The 22416-nt window shown below is 37.5% G+C and overlaps 2 protein-coding genes across 3 annotated transcripts in view; both read left to right on the forward strand.

The window, feature by feature from the left end:
* Positions 1–22416, forward strand: part of LOC140165694 (ras-related protein Rab-23-like) — a 61239-nt gene continuing 38823 nt past the window's right edge. Inside the window, exon 1 of one of the 2 annotated variants that reach the window (XM_072188999.1) lies at positions 1–386. The gene's annotated coding sequence lies outside the window, so the exon portion shown is untranslated. Of the gene's footprint in view, positions 387–16569; positions 16670–22416 lie in introns of those variants that run through there. The other variant, XM_072189000.1, reaches the window with a different exon arrangement.
* On the forward strand, positions 8736–10664 carry LOC140165579 (zinc finger BED domain-containing protein 4-like). The gene has a single exon (XM_072188864.1). The coding sequence runs from the start codon at positions 8736–8738 to the stop codon at positions 10662–10664; it is 1929 nt and encodes a 642-aa protein (XP_072044965.1).

Raw genomic sequence — 22416 nt, forward strand, 5'->3', positions numbered from 1 at the left:
GTGAAATCTCGTTGTCTTGGCATTTCGGACGCGGAAGTGTCATTCAGAAGTTGTCATTTTTACCAAAATTACGCAATATTTGTCATAAAATACTGTACGTATTATTTTATGAAGACTGAGGTTGTGTATCTGTTATATTGAGAGAAAAGATCAGCACTCCTGTTGAACAGAATCATCGCCTGAATTTTGGTCTGTGCACACCCATTAATGCATTGGGGCTAATGAATTGAATGGGGATGAGTCAACGTCTTTTCCACACACAGCGGCCCGGCTAATACAAAACCACAACAAATGTCTCCTCAGTCCTTGATTTACATTCGACACTGATTTGTATGGTGTGTGCTTCCATCAACAGTCGGGTCAACATACATACAAATTTATAACAGGTAGGTATGATTAGAAAGTAGAGAGCTTAACATTCTTCATGAATTTAAGTTAATTTTTCATCATTTCAATTTTCATGTACTTCTGTGGTCCGAGCTGTGCGCAAAGCGTGCACGAGCGACGAGGGTACACACAGAAGAGCTAAACAATCACACTGATTGGTTGTCAGCGCGGCGCGTAGTACTTAGGGACCACACACCAAAAATTTGGCAGTGTCTGAACTCAGTTCGAATTCTTCTATGCAAGAGAATGTTAAATTCTGAGCATTTTGATGCTTGAATCACCTCTGTACCTCATATCGTTCTGCAGATATGACCCGTTGAACTTCGGCATGGAGGCACTTTCTTCAGTCAAAATGTCTATGGCAATTTTGGGAAATTATTAGCATAAAAACAGGTTCTATATTGGTTATTTCTGGACTAGCATAGTCATAAACAAAAAGGTAAACAAATTCAAATGCCTGTAAGTAAGGCAATATCCAATAAAGTTTGCTGTCTCCTGGGCAACAGATCATAGAAAGTGCATACATTAAAGTCGTAACTTCGGTTTGTTGAATTTTTGTTTAAATTGTGCGTTGTTGTCATGTAAACAAAGAGTAAACAACTTAATTAGCATTTTACCTTAACATTGCTTAATTAGCATTTATTGGTACTGTTTATTTCTAAATGGATTGAAATTATGTTTTGTATGCAAAATAGAACCTCATTCCTGGTTTTGAATTTTTTAACTCATTGCATAACCCATTGAAACACAAAAGAAAACTATTTACAAGTAAACAAATTAAGTAAACAAATTTAAACGACTATTACATAATTAAATGTGAATCCAATTTATTTTTTTCTTGTCAACATGAAAGTGCTATATCCAGCAAATATATTAGTGCCAGAAAATTGCTCAAATTTGCTTTAGCATTGAGTATGTTGGCTTGCAAAGTTTCGATAAACAAAAGTAAACAAGAAGTAAACAACATAAAGTTTGCTATATAACACTATGGCACTTTACAATTTCCGTTTTAGCTATTTTTAGCTAACCGATTTTCAAAATTCAAAAACATTTTCTGAGTAATTTGGCCATGCTCTTTCCAAAATTTTTGTATTCGTTGACATGGATGAACAGCAAAACCCCTTAATTGGAAAAATAATTATTTTCCAATTTAATTGACCTCATTAGGGAATCGCTGATGTGTTTTTACGAAATTTTTTGACATTTGGTGGTGACCAGTAACCATTTAAAATCGGTAATTTGCCTTAAATCAGCTCAGGATTTCAGTAAAATGCTAAAAATGCCAGTTTTTCTGATGCATTATTTTACACCATTTTTTGTATTGGGAAATTGACTGTGCTCAGTAGACATGCTCAGTAGACTTCTGCAGTCCCTAGTAGTAGGCGACAAAGTCACTTCTACGCGATCGCAATTCACCAGCGCGTACCTGTCCTTGACCACGGAAGTTACATGGTTACTCGAGAACTCTAGCTTCGAATTTGCACTACGCAAGTTACGCATTCCATACTAGAGTGCTTTGCTATGGTTTTTTGGTTGGACAGCGGTGCAATTTTTTGCACCGGAGGTTATTTATTCTATGAAATTTGTATGAAAGTTACGATGAGTTAAGTAACTTTTGAGCAAGATATGCATATTTTGGACAGTCTAAAATTTTGCTGAAGTGTAATTTTAGCAACATTTTTGATGCAAGTACCTGTCGTGATCTTGGCTCGAGAAGTCTAGCCAAGAATTTGCTCACTGATAGCTTTCACATTCTAGGCTAGAGACCATTGCATTCAAGGCAATCTTTTCTTTTAGACCACCCGAGCTATACAAGGTTAAAATTATGAATTTATCAAATTAAACTTTCACATCAAGGTTTAACATGTTCTTACCTATACAAACATACCTTTTATTTCGTCGAACAAGCTTTATTTTGTTCCAAAATCCATGTTTTTATCACAATTTTTGACGTAAAAGAGCTGAAAGCAAATCGGTGATGCAAACTCCAAAACTTTTGTGTAGCACGGGCCCTTGATGCAGTGTTCGATTTACCACCTGCATACCTGCACCAGTGCATGTAACATTCCCTCTGTGCATGCAGCTTTTCACTACCTGCCTGCACACGTGCATGTACGATTTTAGCGCTAGTGATATGACAAGGCCAATATACAAAAGTAAGCAAGCAGTCAGATTGGGAAAAACCCAATCTATTTTTAGCGCAACATCTTCTGACTTCATTAGAAGGGCTGGCACAAATCGCACAATTGACAATTCCCGATACCCCTATCACGTGAGAACTGTCACTTTTTTTTTGACTTCCCTAGTCTTCTACACAGCCAGTTTGCATCGGTCTGATACTCGTCCATCCTAACGAACATTCGCGATAGCCACATACAGTCTGGTCCAAGACTATGACTTCCCTTAGAGGGGCTAGCGTAATGTGACATCATATGCCACCAATTTCCGATACTCTCGCACATGTAGAAGAGTGTCATTTTCATTTCATTGAAAAAAAAAAGAACCGAATTTAAACCGTGGGAAATATTTGTCTCACGTCACGAAAAATAATCATAATAATGTCCAAAAAAGGAAATAGCTCAAAAACACTTGCATCATTCTGGAAATCGTGCACCTCGTCGGCGACTAGTTCTAGAACAGATGAAGCCACAGCATCCAGTGTTTTGGCTGAGAAATCGGCGAGTGAAGGGGCGAGTGATCGGCATAAAATGACACTTACAGGGGAGCGGAAATATTATTACAAGCTTAACTGACAATGATCGTGATTCAATGTGATTTTATGTTTGCTTTAATTTTGGTGCATGCACACTTTTTGCTGTGCATGTAGAAATTTTGGGCTACATGCACCAGTGCAGGTAGGAAAAAAATTGTAAATCGGACACTGCCTTGATGTACTCTTTTTGACGGTGATTTATGCTCACGTGTACCAAGCGTTTTCAAGCGCGTTTGGCAGTTTTTTACTGTGTGACACAATTCTGCATTTATTCAAAATGGCGAATTTCTCGAAAAACACAATGTATTTTTATTTACAAAATTACTTCATTTCACAAATTCTTTGCCACTTTTCACTGATCTGATCATCTTTTTATGTGACGGAAGTAATGCTGATTTTATGAAGGTATGTTTATTTCTTGCTTTTCCGATAATTTTTAAATAGCAAAATGGCCGTTTTCACTTGTTTAAAAAAAGGTGTTTTAACCTTGTTAAACCCCATAATTTCCCTCATTTATCGAAGCCCTGCCCTCCTTCCACTACATTAAACCTTGACTTCAAAGTGTTTGGCAACTGTTTTTATGCTTGATGCAACAATAAACCTTGATGTAAAAGTAATAATAGTCCCTATATAGCGAGGGTGGTCTAAAGGAAAAGATCGCCGCATTCAAAATCTAGTCGGATTCGCTGAAGCATGACACCGTGTAAAGTAATGGAAGTTCAGAAGTAAACACAGCCGATCACAACAGGCGATTGCATCAAAAATGTTGCTAAAATTACACTTCAGCAAAATTTTAGACTGTCCAAAATAGGCAAATCTTGCTCAAAAGATACATTACAGTTGGCTCATCAAAATAACTTTTATCCAAATTTCAACATTAACAGAATAAATAACTGCCTCTGCCGGTGCAAATAACTGCACAGCTGTCCGACCGAAAAATGTTAGCAACGCACTCTAGCATCGAATGTGTAAATATCGTGTGCAAACTCGAAGCTAGAGTTCTCAAGTAAGATCGGCTGTGTTTACTTCTGAACTTCCATTGCTTTACATAATGTCATGCTTTGACAGCGAATCTGACTAGATTTTGAATGCAGTGGTCTCTAGCCTAGAATGTGAAGCTATCGGTGAGCAAATTCTTGGCTCTGGGCTAGACTCCTCGGGGGTGGCACTCATAAGAAGCCCTGGGTCAATATTCATATGTGTCCTTTTTATATCTCAAAATTCCAGATTCATGAATAATGCAATTGTAAGATTTTACCCCCTTAATGACCTTTGACCCCATTTCTTTGTACAACTTTTAGACACAAAAGGCGATGCAGGTATGCAAGTGATGTCATTGTGTTATGTAATTTGTGGAAGAAGAAGCATTTTTAGTGAAAATCAGATTTTGGCCATAATGACCTTTTGATGACCTTTGACCCAGAGTTGGTCATGTAACATTTGTGTCCCCACCCAATGGTGCTTGTGACCAAATATGGTCACATTGGCCTAAAGCATATGGCTACGATGGCTCGTTATAAAGACAATAGGGGACAATACGGGGGGGGTGCAACAAAGAAGAAGTTGATTTTAAAATGATTGAATTGTTAGGCTTTTACCACTATGCCGAAAAGTAGACCCACGTTAGGGAACAAACCAAAAGATCGATGACGTCCTATAAACGTAACTAGTTTCGTTTCTCAGCCGACCCCCTCCCTCCCTGCCAGAAACGTAATAATGAAATGTTGAAAATTTGGACATAAATAATAATAATGACACATTCTTCAGACCGATGTTTTTGTACAAATGTAATCAAGTATTGTTACCCCCTCCCCCCTAAACGAAACTAGTTTCGTTTATAGGACATCATCGATCTTTTGGTTTGTTCCCTTAAGAGAGCCATTAGTTGACCTGACCTGTCTTTATTTTGTGTGTTAAAGAAAGTAGATAAAGTATGAGAGAGGTGTGACAAGAAAATTGTCAAAACAAAATATTTTAATATTAATCCGCGATGTTATAAGGCCAGCCAATTTATTATGAGCTGATCAAAGTATAATTACCTCTATAATGTCATTTTATCTAATATTGCAAAAACAACTATCATCTTCAAGTTTTTTTTAAAACCCATGATTTTACAAATTTTTTCCTTTGAAATTTTCACATGTAAAAACATGTTTTGATTTTTTTTTTATAAATTAGTGATAGGATTGCACCATGTCTACATTCTACTGGTCTCTTTTGACTTGGGGTAAAGCAGTTCTTGGTGCTGTGCGCTTGACCCCGGCAAAGTGAATCCCCCATTCTTATTTTATTTTTTTAATTGTTTGCTGTTTAAATTCCGATTTGAGATGAGGCAAAAAAAAAAAAACATGTTTGTTTCCTGTACATTGTTGGAATTAAGCATTTTTTTTATGCGTAGCAAAATTTGCTTTCATTACTTTCCTCTTTGGTACATTCATATACTTCAGTGTGTAAGTCTATGGCATAAAATGCCACTCAACTCCAAAATTGTGTAGCAAATTGATAAATTATGTAGCATTTTGCTATGCGATACCATACCAGCTATTTCCAACACTGTTCCTGTAGCAGGTCAAAAATGTCAAATGATGCGAAATGCATTTTGTTTTAGACCCATATGTCTTCAAATGACAAAAAATACCTTTTTTGCTGCAAATTGCAGGGTGCGTGCAGAAAAGCCAAAAAAGTGATTGAAAGTAAGTATTGAAAATCAAATTGCCTTGAAAAGTCCTTAAAATTTATGGAAAGTCCTGGAAAAATGTGCTGAAACAATAAAAATTTATGTTACAAATAAATAAGAAAAAAGTTTGGAAATAAATCTGTTAATGTAGGCCTATAAATTTTTCATTTTATGTAGGCTTTATACACATTTAATAACTCTTTCTGGACTCATATATTTCCAATTTTAAAATGAAAATTTCTTAGAACCCTGGCTGGATGACTCAGCTAGATAATGGTACTCATTTAACATGCATGTGGTCAAATCTTTTATATTATTGAGAAAACCTTTTCATGCAAAATTGATGAATTTTGGTCCATGATCAGAGTAGCATGTTATACTGATGGTGTTGGGTTTTGCGTTCAAAAACTCATCTCTTTTTCCTCAATGAATATTAGCCTAGTAAGAAGAATGTAATGTGTATTAATGAACGATGACGTTTGAGATGATGCTGGACTGATGTTATGGGCCTATACTCTAATATCAAGTCTAAATGGAAGCAAACTTGGGTCAACAGTTTGATATGAACCTTTTAGCTGTATCCTTTGGCTTTGTGTGGCCATCAGTCAGGCTGGTGGCCTTGGGGGTGGGGTAGGGGAGGTTGGGTGGGGTGGGTGAGTGTGTGTATGTATTTCCCTTGGGACAGGCCTACTATTTTAGTCCCAATTTGTAGTGACATCAATCACTCTTGTATGTTTAACATTAGTACCCCCCCATGTGGGCCCCTCCCACATACCTGAAGGGGGGGTCAAACATTTGATGAATCATCGTTTTTATATTGCGCATTTTATATATCAATTTCAGCCATGTAGGCCATGTTATTAGGCCAAAAAAAACTTTGAAGAATGTCTCTCATGTACAAAAGTATTGGAAACTGAACATTTGAAACCACTTTTTTTAGGATGAAGGAAGCATTTTTTCAAAAAAGTCTAAAACAGGTTTTTATGTCAAAAATTGTCTCTTTTGGGGTGCTAAATCTGCTAAAATTGCCTGGGCTTAGGTACCTAATTTGCATATTTTACGGTATAATTTTCAGAAAATAAGCCAAGATAACAGCCATGAAGAATATTACATAAAACATAGACTCTTTACTTTGTAGAATCTATAAAAGATATTCTTTTAGGCTTGTTTAGACCACTGAGAATTTTTTCTACTTTTTTACACACACCTATCTCTGGGTCGTTCAAAGGTACTTGAAAATTAATTTTTGGGTACTTGAAAGTCCTTGAATTTGAAATAGAGGTGGCTGCACGCACCCTGAAATTGGAATGGGAATTTACAGTGGGTCTCTCCAACACACACACACACAAATAATTACGGTATATTTCTGCATATATCTATGATCCCCTTTCAACCTGCAGATTAAAAAAGGTATTAAAAAAATGTGTGATATTATCTCCAGTTGTTTTTCACTACGCTCGTAATGCTAGTTTTTTTGTGTAAGGTGAAAATGTTTACTCCAGTAGTGTTTTATATTATTTTTTTGTGATTTTTCTGTTTTTTGCTTTCATTTTTTTTCTTTGAAAAATTCTAATGCGCAAAAATAAGCCATCAAAAAATGTAATGCACACGCTACAGGAAACAAACTTGTTTTTTTTTGGCCTGATTTAAATTAAACTATGATCACTGAATGTGCCTTTAAATTTGGTTTTTGCAAATTTGAATTTTTTTAATTAAATTATTGTCTTACTTTAGCACTTGTCATAGACTGTGCATTGAAATTGTGTGTGTGCATTTGGGTACATCAATATACATAGTGGACAGCACAAGATTTATAAGAATTTAAAACACATTTAAAACTACGATTTAATGTTTTTGCTCTTTACCATATATACATGAATATAGGTACTACTCAGCAACTTCAAACAATTGATGTAAAATGACACTCCTTTGTATGTACCTTTCAACAAGTGTGCCACATAATTATGTGGCTGAAGTTCATTTACCATTGGTTGCTAGGTACACTGCACACTACAAATGTATAGGGTATCAAAATAGGTCATGACCTTTTCTTTGTTGAAATAAAGTGTCAGGTGATTATTAGGGACGCACCGATCATGATCGGCTGTTCTGAATCGGGGCCGATATTTGCCTAACTGGTTCTGAATCGGGACCGGTAAAAAAGTAAACATTACCGATTATTGCTACCGATCACACCAGCAGCTGCACCAGCCTGCTTTTTAAGCTTTCAAACTCACAAATCAACTTACGTTGTACAGATGGATATTATTCCTTACTCCTGGTACATAAAATAAAGTTATTTTTGCAAACAAAGGTGAATTCCGGGGTGAATCACATGCACATCTAAATGCGCGAGCCAGTTATCACGCTTGTACTGGTTTGTTGCTGTTTTGGTCGCTGTTTTGCTGACGTGACCTTGGGCCCGGACCTGGGGAAATCCCTACCAACTTCGGCGCGCCTGCCATAGTACTATGCGTGGCGATCGCTCCAATTTAATTGTGAATGGCTTACGGCGCCAAAAAGACCCCGGCAACCAGCACGCCCACGTGGCCTCGACGTTTGGCATGAATGGAAATTAGGGCTGTACCATTGGGAGGGTGGGGGTGTTTTAAAGAAAAAAAGATACGAAAGCAGTATTGAATATAATTATTTGAACAGAAATGTGAAAAATAAATAAATAAATAAATATTTGCAATTCATCTCTAGTTCTCCACCCCGAAACCCTACGCAACACCGAATTATCTATGAATGCCTTTGACGTTATTGGCAACAAAAAACAAAATATAATTTTTTTACCTCCCTGGGATTTTTAATGGTGCATTCCTTTATGTTGCAAACTTAAAACAACGGGATTACTTTGCATAATTTTGACAGGAATATTGCACGTGTTACAAGTTGGGCGTACGACTTGTGCTGTAGTTATTTTTTTGCTTACGGATTTTTGTCATATTATCCAAAATGCCACGTTCAAGTCGCATCTGGGACTACTTCACAATTTGTGAAAATGATCCTTCGAAAGCAGAGTGCAACACTTGTAAATCAAAGCTATCAAGAGGTGGAACAATTCCCAGCAATTATACTACGACCAACCTGAAGAATCACCTGCGAAAGTATCACAAACCCGAATACAAACAGTTTGAAGAAGCTGTTCAGAATGATCAGAAGGCTAAAACAGAGAAGCAGGAAAGTCAAGCTGCTAGTACCAGTACCACACAAAACGCTAAACAAGTCGGCCTACAACAGCTGAAGCTTCAGCAAGCGATTGATCGCAGTACAGTTTGGTCAAAGGATGATCCAAGAACAAAGGAAACTCACAAAAAACTTGGAGAAATGATCGTCCTCGATATGCAACCCTTTTCTGTTGTGGACGATGTTGGATTTCAACGTTATACCTACAGTTTGCAACCACGTTACAAACTCCCCAGCAAGACTTACGTCAGTGAGAAGCTTATTCCGGGTATCTACAAGGGGGTCAAAACCGGATTACACGACATGATCAACAATGTGGATCATATTAGCGTCACAACTGATTTGTGGACATCACCAGGTGGTTCGCACTCTCTGATGAGCCTCACTGGGCACTGGATTAATGACACTTTTGTCAAAAGACGCGGTGTGCTTTGTGCTTCATCATTCCCCGGAAGACATACAGGAGATAATATCAAAGAAGAAATGGAACGGATGTTCAAAGAGTGGGACATTGAAAAGAGCAAAATACACACAGTATTAAGAGACAACGGGGCTAATGTAGTAAATGGCATGGAAAAACTGGGAGTCGACCACCAAAGTTGTTTAATACACACGCTCCAGCTTGTTGTTTCAGATGGGCTGAAGTCTCAAAGGACCATCACGGACCTAATTGCAACAGGGAGGAGAATAGTTACTCATTTCAAGCATTCTTCGCAAGCTCACACGAAGTTAGAGGCTCTACAAAATAAGCATAGCCTGCCCAAACATGCAATGATTCAAGACGTCCCCACAAGATGGAACTCAACATATTATCTACTAGAGAGGTTAAACGAACAAAAAGATGCCCTGGTAGAATTCGCCAGCCTCTACGACCTTCCCCAGATGACGGCAAATCAGTGGTCACTGTCAAAGACACTCGTCAATGCACTGCAGCCTTTCGAGAATCTAACAAGAAAGCTATCTGCAGAGTCAGCTACTTTAGCCTCAGTGATTCCTGATGTAGTGATGCTTCGAAGAGCTTTAACCCTGCAAGATCCTCGCAACAAAGACAAATACAAGGGCATCCAGACAACCATCGATACTATGGTGGAGAGCATGGACCGCAGGTTCTCAGAATCAGAACTTAAAGAGTCCCTTGCAGTAGCAACATTCTTAGATCCGCGGTATAAGGATGTTTTCTTCCAGTCTGCTGAAACAAAATTCAGAGTTAGAGAGTGGTTGGAAGATGGAGTAGAACCTCTGCAAGTTGAATCTCAGGAACCAATGGACATGGAGTCGGAGACGGAAGGATCAGAAAAAGAAGAACAGGAAGAATCAGAATCAAATCCACTAGCAGCAGTATATGCTGCGTACTTAAAAGAAAAGGGTGCTCGAGCGGAATCCAGCGATGGTCAGAATCTCACCATGAAACAAGAATTTGACCAGTACAAATCTGCACCATTGGTCAAAGGTGATAATGGTACTGTCGCCTTATCTTGGTGGGGAAAGAACAAAGTTCGCTTTCCCAAGTTGTCTGCAAGAGCAAGAAAGTACTTGTCAGCACCAGCAAGTAGCGTGTCAAGTGAGAGACTCTTTAGTGAAGCCGGAGAACTATACGATGCAAAAAGGAACAGGCTGGCACCAAATAAAGCAGAAATGATATTGATTGCAAGGGGGAACCTCCCTCTCCTGAAGTTTGATTACAAACTGCAATTGTAATATCTCTGCACTCAACACATCAAAACAAACTTAATAACTGTAAATGCGTTAAACTTTCCTGTAAATTGCGTTTGACATTGGAGTTATAATTGAATATTGGAATTGGATATTGGAAAACCTGAAGTTGAACTTTGACTTTCTTCGGATTTGAAATTTTAAAAGTTTTACAGTTTACTTTTGACTTTGAGAAGTTTGAACATTTGAATACGGTATACGAAACTGGATATGGCCTCGGCTATACTGTTTGAGACTTTCTTTGAACTTTGAACGGGATCAAGAAATGGACAACATTCACAACAATTAATCAACATAAACAAGGTAAGATGATTTCTCATTTTTTCTACTCAGTTTATTTTGTTTCAACAACATCACATACGTATGAATAATGAATATCAATCAATATGCACAATTACAATGACGTCATGCGACGTCTATCACTTGGTAGTGTATACTGTTAAAATGCAAATGAAACCATGAAACCCTCGAATTGCGCGATACGAAGCAAAACAAAATGTCATTTTAAGAGTGTGATCCTTGCTTAATATATCCATTCTGAGAGCATAAATGAATTAAATTATGGGCATAAATGGTCATCGCTGACGAAAAGTATGAATTAATGTGTTTGTATCGACACAAGAACAATACTAAATCAGTCTACCGAGCGGCCGAAGTTACCAACACAGTGGCATGTAGCCATGTATGCCTCCGAATTCGGAAGTCATGCACGTGATTGTACTAATCTGGTTCTGGTTCTGAATCGGCCGATCACTTAGCAACATAATCGGTAATCGGTAATCGGGCAGCAGAGGCTGATCGATGCTTCCCTAGTGATTATGGTAAACTTATATTTGTTACCAATATCCTTCACGGTTAAAAACACCAATTTTTTATCATTGAGGGGGCAAAGTGAATTTTTTTTTTTTTTTGGGGGGCAGTGTTCAAATACGCCTCAAAAATTACAGGCCAGCCGGGCTTGACCTTTAAAAGTTACCGGCCAGCCGGGCCGGCAACTAGATGCCAGTCAGAAAAGTTACCGCCAGGCCAAAAGTTACAGGCCAATGGCGGCTGACCGCCCTATTTGACGCTGGGGGGGCACAAAATTTCCACACAAAAAAAAGATAAGTGGAAAGTTTATGGAGGAGGGGGAAGACCGGTGCTGACACTGCTGTGCGCCTGCGATATGCTTGTCTATGGGCACATGGAAATTTTGTCAGCAAGATCAGACTCAATTAATGCTGACTTCATTGTCAATCCATGGCATTAGGGGCTGGCATTTTCTTGAATGGGCTGGGTCCCCCAAATATACTGTGGGGGGGTAATACAATTTTAGCCTGTTTATGGGGTAAGGTGTATCGGTGGTGGGGGTCATAAAATTTTGTTGCCGAAATAGGGGGATCACAATTGTATTGACGCCAACTTTTTGTAAATTTGGGACCCCCCTTCCGAAGAAAATGCAGGCCCTTTGTTGATTTGGGAGTCTTAACAAGTGTCACAAATATGTGGACCAGCGTAACATAAGATATTTCTAAATTTGTGTTCTGCCTGTGGAAATTGATGAGGGCAGGGGCCTTTAATTAAAATTTAAACACATGCAAACTACATACATGTATAGCCTTTGAAGATTTTATAGGCTTATTTTGAGAACAAAATAAATGAATGTAGTAGACCAATAACATCTTTGGAAAATGGTGAATTTCATAAGAGGGTACCGGTACGAAATTGTACATGTAATTTATATACATGTATACGTATATTTAATAGTCTTTGTCAAAGGCATTGGGTGACTTTCTGCAAATCAGCAGCTAAGGGCAGATGACCCATATATGCAGGATTTATTTAGGGGGTTGCAACTTGCAGGCATTCCAAAAAGTGGATTTTTGGGCCCGCATTTATGTGGGGCTTATGTTATCGGCTTAAAGGGGGGTACCCTATTGGTTTTGGATATGGATTGTCTTTAAAATTACATAATAATATCAAATATCGCCTCCTTTATGCTGCTTTGTGAAAAAAACGAGAGCATTTTCAGCGTAAATGTGAATAAATAGCCAAATTTGCAATCCAATACCTTGGTATACGTGAATTGCATTCTGGGCAGGCAATGACGAATGCTGACATGCTGTACAATGCCCGGTCCGTATTGAACGGAAAATGTTTTTTTTTCGTACCGTTTCAAAAAAAAAGGAAACAAAATATATTTCCCCTTGCAATATGTACATTTCAAATGAATATAAAAAGTTTGGGTAAAATGGAGAGAAAAAAAACCCTTCCGAGACCGGGTTTTGAACCGGGTACCTCTCGGTAAAAAACAAACGCTAGTCAATTGAGCTATTTAGCACACCACGCTTACCGTTGCTGTTTTCATAACTATATACGGCGCACCGTCTTGCGGTGACTGATATTTCGTTCATAATTCCCTCCCAGAATTCCAAAGTATTTACCATTGTTTACAAACTGGTATACCTGTAAAACCGCTGTGATTCATGATTTCTCCGAAATACATCGACTTGGAGCGTCAAATTTCAGGATAGTAATGAGAAAAATAGTATCTATTATGTGATACCAAAACCTCATCAACAATGAAAAAAATCGGGGATGATGCTGTCGATCGGGTCACGGACCTTTAATATATTGCCCAAATGGTTGCCTGAATGGCTGTTTGTTTGTTTCTTTGGCTGATATGGACGGAAGCAAATTCATTAATCCACTGTGTAGCTCCAACGCAATAACTAATCAACTTCATAGTGTTTTGATGAATCCAAGTGTGTAAAAATATTGGCTCCAAAACATAATAATGATATACATGTAATTGGATGCTTTACGCCCAATATTTATAATTGGTCTCGCTAAAATTATTGTATGACTACCGCTTGTGTTCAAGGTGAAATTGACACCCACTCATGTTACTTTCTGTCCATTTTCCTGGAAAAAGACGATTCTCAATGTGTAGCCTTTCAAACTCCCTCAAAATTGCTGGTTTAGTACTTTTTGAATGCCATATTAGTTACTACCAACAACAATTTTTCTCCCATTTTGGGACCTTTGTGGATATATTTTTGGGGGGATGCTGGCCCCCTGTATAAGGGAATGCCTATTTCCCCATAATTTGTTTTCTTGATGTCAAGTCATTTACAATCAATGATGATACCAAAGGTTGATCAACCTCACAATCCACAAGGATTTATCCTAATCCAGATTTGTAAGATGCTTTCAATATTTTCTGGAACACTGCACTGATAGTTTATGACACTTTTATGAAAAGAAGTTGATAGGATAATGGAGCAGAATATGTCTTATAAATAAACTAATCTCTTCTTTGCCTTTTCTTTCTTTTCCCTTGTTTTGTGTGGCCTGAACAAATGCTAATGGGGACACTACTTTTCTTCTGTCTGTCTATATCTGTGCAGAACTATTATAATACAACCATTTTGCAGGGAAGACCCCAATGCAAAATATAAGTGCAAAATTGCAATAGTGTGTAAGAGGCTGAAATCAGTCTCCGACACTCAAAAGATTCTAGCTTGTTTTCTAGTTGTTTCTGGTTATTTAAACCATAACCCTAAACTAAACCCTAACTCTAAACCTAAATCCATAAATCTATTTAAAAGTCTGTAAAAAGCGAAACCGTGGCTCATCTCTGCAATTTGAACCCTAACACCGTCGCTGCTTTTTGTCGAGGGGGAAGGAAAGAGGGAAGGAAGAAAGAAAGTAGAAGAGAAAACTTTTTTCTTGGGTGCGGTTTTGAACCATGGAGGTATATAAATAAAAGTTTGAAGAATACAATAAAAGAAAAAGAAAATCATGGTTTAATTTTACTCCTAATTAAAATCTTTAAAAGCCTGTTGAAGCAACCAGCTGGATCCAGTTTTTACAGAGCAACAACCACTCTTTGAGGTATCAGAGGAATTACAAATTGTACTGGCCTCTCACTGTTCAGAAACATGATTACCATTGAAGCCCTGCCAGTGCAAATGTATGCCTGTGCTAGCTCGAGATACTCTAGCTAAAATACAGGTTTACATTTACTATCTTACATTATCTTGCTGTATTTCAGCTAGAGCTCCAAACGACAAGCTTCCGGGTTTTTTGGAGAACAATACTGTTACGTAAGATGAAGAAGAAACCCGCCTCGGAGCCCGCCCTACTCATTATTTCATTGTACTTATTGCAATTTGCCTCCACACATTACGTAATCAATACAAAGCTTTTGTGAGGATTAGTGAGTGGATAAGAAATTGACAGTGGAGGATACGAAGGACACGCCGATTGTTAGCTGTCAATCATGAATTGCCGCAACGTATTAATATTTTACTGCATGGCATTCCGCAAACACCAAGACAAATTATGCCGTATTTTTCCAAAGATCATCTCATATGAAGTAAGCTGAATGCGATCTGTACTTTTGTAACATTCCGATCGCTTTTGATCACCTATTATCGGCGAATTTGCTTGAAAACACGTGAGTTCATGTTGTGTAAACATAATTAGCATAGACACAAATGAAATTACGATGCAATACAATGCAATTTGAATGCGCAGCAGATCTATAGAAATAACGCGTTGCCCGGTTTTATGCAGAATTAGACCCTGTCTGGCCTGTGCCTAGGTTCCTAGGCTCTCAAAGCCATGAAAGGGACCATTGGAGCCCCTGGATTGAAGCCCTACCAGGGCATGGCATCCTAGTATTACGTAACAAACCGGAAGATGTAGTTTAAGTCTAGACAATAGGCGGATTAGCGGCCATTTTGTCTTCTACATGATTTTATTCACGTGTCCTTATACTTTAGTACACAAGTATATAAGTTAACAGGTTTACAATTTTAAAATTATATTTTGTGTATACAATATATTCTGTAGTAAATCGATCAAATGACGGTGATTGTTCAGGTATTATATGCTTGATAGAATTAAATTGTCTGACCAGCTAGTATTCTCCTCCGCTGTCATTGTGATTCCAGTCACTCCACGTGCACGTGTTGCGAAGGTGGAGGAGACTAAAGCTGTATTAACGAAGCGGAAGGGGTTAAAAATGATGTAGTTTAAGTCGAACAATAGCGTGACGTAGTTTCCGGCATTGTTCCTATGCACTTTCACCCTCCTGGCCCTACAAATTGTATTGATATCATCATAATCATTTAGTGATGTGCGCCCATAATATCTGGCTTGTAAGTGGGAGAAATAATCCCAATAAAATTCATGTATGCCTACAATACAGGTGCCTATGAAAGTGCAAGAGTTGAATTCAACCATTTCCATTTACCCTCATCAATAACTTTAGAACCAGTGTTTGCATTAAAGGTGCTGCAATATGTGACTCCTCGCCACAACTGAGCCCGGATGTCGCCAATCATCATTTTTGAGATATTCAACCAAAATATTCTGCTTGAAATTAGCTTTAAAATGATGTATATCATGTCTATAGTACTTGACATTTAAGTAGTGAAAAATCAATAAAACAGTCAATAAATCCTTTCTTTCCTATTGTTTATTGTTAAGTTCGATGGAGCATATCTCAATAGTGGCACTGGCGACATCCGGGCTCAGTTGTGGCGAGGAGTCACATATATTGCACATTTGGTGTTCTTTTATTGAACCTATATGTATCACATCACCTGTACCTGGTATTGTATTTACCTAACAATGTTGCAAGAATTTGACATATTGAATATTTTGCTTTTGGCACACTCCAGAAGGGAGTCAAGTGGATCAAGTCAATATGGGCAGGCCACAAGTTGGAGATGGCTCTGTCTGTAACCATTTATGATTTAGTACTAGTAGTAGTCACACATGCATGCATTAATAGCAATTTAGTTCAGTGTTTGATACAAGCTCAGACATTCAGACAATGGTTTTGCGTAGTGACTAGTAAGATTGTGGGTATGTTTGCAAATGCCCAGGCATGGTACATAGTGGAATTTATTTTATGGACAGTAACAGTCATTTGCATCACAACCCAGCTGAACACTGAATGTTTTGGTGGCAATGTCGCTTTCGTCCGTCAAAAATAGGTATGTCTGGTTGACCAGATTCAAATCTTGTCTTAAAATCAAACGTTGCCATAAAGGTTTGCAACTATTTATTAAAGTTGGCAAAACATTTTCTTGAAAACGTTTGGTAAAATATAAAAAATACTACAGCATCGTTTATCAAAAGTGTTTAAAAAAAATGTGGTAATCATTTTTAAACAGGACATAAGACATTTTAATGTTTTAAAATTATAATTTTTTTTGGGGGAATAGTTATGAACAAAAGACAAAATATTAGACAAAAAATAATGCACGCTGCTGATGTTGATATGTCTAATGCACGAGCCTCAAAGGGGGGAGTGCATTAGATGCATCAAGATCAGCGCAAGTGCATTATTTTGTCTAATTCTCGAGCAACAAGTAATACGCGTTCATTAACCTATTTCATACACAAGAAGAAAAAACACATGATTTTTGCTGTTTTTTTAAAAACAAAATTATCACTAAAAATGAACCAAATATAAATGCATCAACCCGCCCAAAAATGAATCGAGCCTACGCGACGCGAACGCATGTGCAAGCACTGCGCGTAGTACGCGGAGTGCACAATATACACAATCAATGCATGGTTTGGATTTTTCTAACGATTGCTCTGATTGGTTCGCGCTATCTTAGAGTGTATGAATAAATGTTAAAACACGTTTGTGTTTGCTGAGGTGCACTGTCTTACCCATATAGTCAGGGATATATTGTAAATGACATCAATCATGTGAAGCGGAACAATTGTATCAAAATAATATTGTTGAAATCAATATTACTTTAACTAGTGTATGGGAAACAGCAGTATCAATTGATCATGGGGACAAAAGATGGAATGAAAAAGTATGAGAAGTCAATAATCTATTATATGAAATTAGCAACAGTTAAATAGTTGAAATGGGTTATGGTAAGGTGGTAGTAAATTGATTGCACTGACCAATGGTTTTGTTATAGAGGATCCACAAGTGTTCCCTACCAAGACTTTTTAAAATAATTGAAAAGTTTTCTTACAAAATAAAGTAACAGGTAGCACATTTAGTTTGACTGGTCCAATATTTTATTGGGCTATTCCATTTAACATCCACACTATCGGAAGTGAAAGAAGAAACGAAAAAGGAGAGAAGATGAACAAAGATGTCATTTTGTCCCCCCGGGATTCGAACCTCGGACCCCTCACATGCCACGCAGAAGATCACCAGACACCAACGATTCCTTTAGTATACATGTATGACTTTTAGGCTGATTGCATCATCGCATCATGTGGAATGCAGTGGTTTTAGAAGTGAGCTTTACTGAGCTCTGGTTGTGTAAGGGATAACAAACACATACTCCCCCCTGTGGAAGATATTTCCAAATTCTTCCACAGGGCTCTTTTGGAAGTTACTTTTTGGTCCATTCAACTCTCACACAGTGCAATAGATTATTTTCCAAAATGAATTCAACATGTATGTACAAGCAAGTTCCATGCGTGACAAATTTTACGTGCTCGTTTCCGCTTGCGTTTGTGTATATATACGCTAAATGTTTGGATTCATGGCTCTGGTACAAAATTTTTGAAATCACAAGAAAGCCTGGGAGAGAACACTAGTACCTAAACACATAGCGTGCAAGTTGCTAACAGGCTTGTGTACCGTAGATTGGGGTGAATAGGGATGCAGGGGTGAATAGGGACAAACATGAGAAAAGTTTTTGAAATCTCATTTTTTCACATTTGGTTAACACTTTTTTTTTTTCCACATATTGAAAGATCAATCAATAGTACGACGTCCATTGAGTGACCTCGGCGATTTATTAGCTATGATGGCGCCCTTCACATTTTTAAATTTTTTAAATTTTACTGTCGCAAATTTTATAATGCACCAAGGCACAAACACAGTGAATTCCTTTCAAAATCGGAAGACCTGTTACAAAACTGCTTACCTATATTGTGAAATATCATTCCAATGCTTGTCTTAAATGTATTCAGGAGGAATTTCGAGATGATTATATCGGAAAAAATCGCCGTGTTTTGGCTGCAAGTCATGTCATGAAATCACTAAAATCTGGATGTTCGTGGCGTTAATAATTTTTTTTTAAATATTTCCCGTATTTGCTCAAAAATTTGAAGTAAATCCAGAGGTAGCCACTGTCATAATAAACACTATAATGAAGTTTCCAAGTACTCTCCAGGGATAAGACAGCCATAAATCATATCAACGTGCGAAGATTAAGCAGTGCAAAATTCGGAAACCCGTGCGCCAGACGGAGATTCGCGGAAGTTTGAGTTGCGGCTAAGCCTCTATGACCTTGGTCACGCATCCCCATCTTAAATGTTCCAATAAATTCAAATTCTCACTTACGTTCATAAAGAAATTATAGAATTAAATATTTTTACATGAAAAATATTTTTTTTTTTTTTTTTACCTATCAAAATCATTGTTTATTTCACATTTTCGTAAATAACTTAAAACAGTCAAATCAGCGAGGTCGGCTACGTCACGGGGAATCCTGATTCGGGATTCCCAAACTATGTAAATAAACAAAACGTATCCCGAGCAGAAATGTTAGATTTGAAGTATTTATTTATTATGAAGAGACTTCTAAATTACAGTTTAGTGAATTTCCCGCCAATGCTGTTTTCAATATCCGCGCAAATTAAAATTCCTCGTTTTCACTATTAACTCAAATATGCCTATCAGATGACATTCACAGGTACGGATGCTGAACAGGCTTTGATGAGTAGCAGCATTTAGTAGAAGTGATAATAGGCCTATCATGCCAAAAGCCCCTTCATAACGAGTACCCACTATTTCTATGAAGGACAGATATGAACCCACTTGGGGAATAGCTGGGAGGGAAGCATATTGGACTCGGGGGGGGGATGGTACTTGATGAACCCGGGCAAGTAATGATATAAAATTGGATCGATTGAGCCCATATCTATTGGTAGAGCTATGGTCGAGTACAATATTTTAAAAATCATAGCAAGACCAATAAATATTGGGCGTAAAGCATCTAATTTTATCATTATTATGTTTTGGGTCCGATATTTTCACACACTTGGATTCATCAAAACATAATGAGTCCGATCGGATCCTAAAATTTGGTGGCCTTTTTTTACAGTGATTTTGAATTTGGATGATCAACATGTCATTATACTTTTGCTGGATACAGACTCGCTGGCCTCCGGTTGTACTATAGTTTTGGGACTCTGCACCGACTTGGACTGGATTGCAGATACAAGAATACACAAATGGCCTGTGCTTGCTCGGATGAGATTGAGATGGACTCTGTGGCAGTCTTATAGGGGCGTGGCATGCCCCTCCTCATTGGAATCAAAATTTGACAAATTCTATTTAAAAAATAGTGCCCCCCCCCCTCAATCATATCCAGCGAGTCCCAAGGCCTGGAATGAGCCCTCACCAAAAAAAATTTGATGACTCACTTTTGGTTCATACATAGGTTAAAAAAAGTCCCGTCTCAAAGCGCCCATGCAAATTTTGTTTTTCTTAGCACGTCCATTTCGGTTGAAATGACAAAATAATTTTTTGTTTCCTTTTTTTTATAGCTTTTTGCCGTTTTTCTTTGTGTAAAAGAACCTAAATTTTATGCTGTGTACTTTAAGTAAAAAGAACACTAGCAAATGACATATTAATTAATTCAAATTTTTTTTAAATCTTTAAAAAAAAATCTTAAAAAAACAACCGCATTCGTGTTTGGAACTGCCAATTGCTTTGAGACATAGCTTTTTTTTTTATAGTTTAGCCTCATCAGGACATTTGCTGGATCGAATTACATCTCCTGCTCTTGGTCAATCACAACTACAGCTAACAAAACACACATTGGTTCAAATATTTTCTAATCACATTTTATTTTGTATCAAACAGAAATTTGTCACAAATTTCTTAACAACTATATGAGTTCTTCACAGCCATTTTATTTACCACAACATGGGTCAGTCACCTACATTAAACATTACACTTATCACTTAAAATTCACTCTATCATGACAGTTTATGTCATTTGAATTCAAGTAGCACATTTTCAAAAATACAAATGTATTTTGGGTTTTAGCATGTCTCCATTTGATGACTAATACCATTCCAATTCTTTGAGGTAATTGTATCATTCATATCAATGGTTCATGCTCTTGACCACCGCTATGCCAGGGACATGTTCTTATACATTTACATTTCACTTTGTATTAACAATACATTACAATTCTTTGCATTTGCATAATACACAAGCCATTCACCATTTTAATACCACCATGCACCACATTGTAAACAAACAGTCTGTACAACATAACAGCACAAATTCAAGTACCATTACTGAAGATGACGGTATCATAAATCGTCATATCATCTACAAGCCATTCACCATTTTTCATACCACCATGCACCATTATGCACCACATTGTATCAACAAAAGTTTGTACTACAAAAAAGCACAAATTCAAGTACCATATCTGAAGATAAGGGTTACACAAGTCATCATTATTTATGTAACAATACATTTCAATTCTTTAGATTGCATACACATGCCATTTAATACCACAATTATGCACCACATATAAAACAAACACTTTTTCTGAAATGAGTCTTCATTGTCATACCCTCCATGTACACCTATCCAATTCACATTTTTGGTAAATCCCATAAGCCTTTGCATGTAGACCTGAGATGTGGTCCTTTGACACCACGCCAATGTGTACATCATTTAGCTTAACATCGTTACTGTGCATTTGAAAGCCATGAAGTGCGCAGTAACAATGTGTACATCGGCATGACAACATCAGAGGTCTACCCACAAAGGCTTATGGTATTTCCCGAAAGGTGAATTGTGTCTTACCCCTCCATTTCTATATTACCCTTCTCCATTTCTATCTTACAATCCATTTCCATTGATTACTGTCTTACCATCCCTCCCCATTCCTGTCGTACCATCCCTGTCGTACCATCCCTACCCATCCCTGTCGTACCATCCCTACCCCACCATCCCTCCCCATTCCTGTCGTACCATCCCTGTCCTCCCTACCCATTCCTGTCACACCATCCCTCCCCATTCCTGTCGTACCATCCCTGTCGTACCATCCCTACCCATTCCTGTCACACCATCCCTCCCCATTCCTGTTGCAGCATCCCTCCCCATTCGCCGTACCATTCCTCACTATTTTCCTGTCTTACCATCCCTACCCATTGATCCCCTCTAGTCTTACCATTCCTTCCCATTCCTGTTTTACCATCCCACCCCTCCATTTCTAAATTACTCCTTGCTCTCATTTAGATATTTAGGGATTTGTAATTTGATGAAACCACAATTTGGTGTAAACATTGTATTGTATTCCAGCACTTCAAATTGATTAAAAAAATTCTTATATGGAATGGATTTTGGATTCTGAAATTTAAAAAATGCATTTGCCTAAAGAAATTAGCTATATACATGTATAATAAGGTATTAAATTAATTTTGTTTAATGAATTTCTGAAATAAATCAAACCAAAAATTGAGAGCTTTCAAATCATATAACTTAATTTGGCACGTATGATTCTTTATGATTTGTTAGTGTAAATTATATATTAGTAATAACAAGACTAATGTGCAAGTGAAATTAATTCTAATAATATATAAAACAATAGATCTGAAAAGTTTTTATACAGTGGAAACTTGTTAACACACTCTTAACCAAAATGTCTGATAACAGTGATTTTAGAGTCTCAAGTTTATAAATAAACTCATGATGCCACAAACTTAATTCATTAGCCCCAGCAAT

The sequence above is a fragment of the Amphiura filiformis genome, chromosome 12, assembly GCF_039555335.1.
Source record: "Amphiura filiformis chromosome 12, Afil_fr2py, whole genome shotgun sequence".
NCBI lineage: Eukaryota > Metazoa > Echinodermata > Ophiuroidea > Amphilepidida > Amphiuridae > Amphiura > Amphiura filiformis.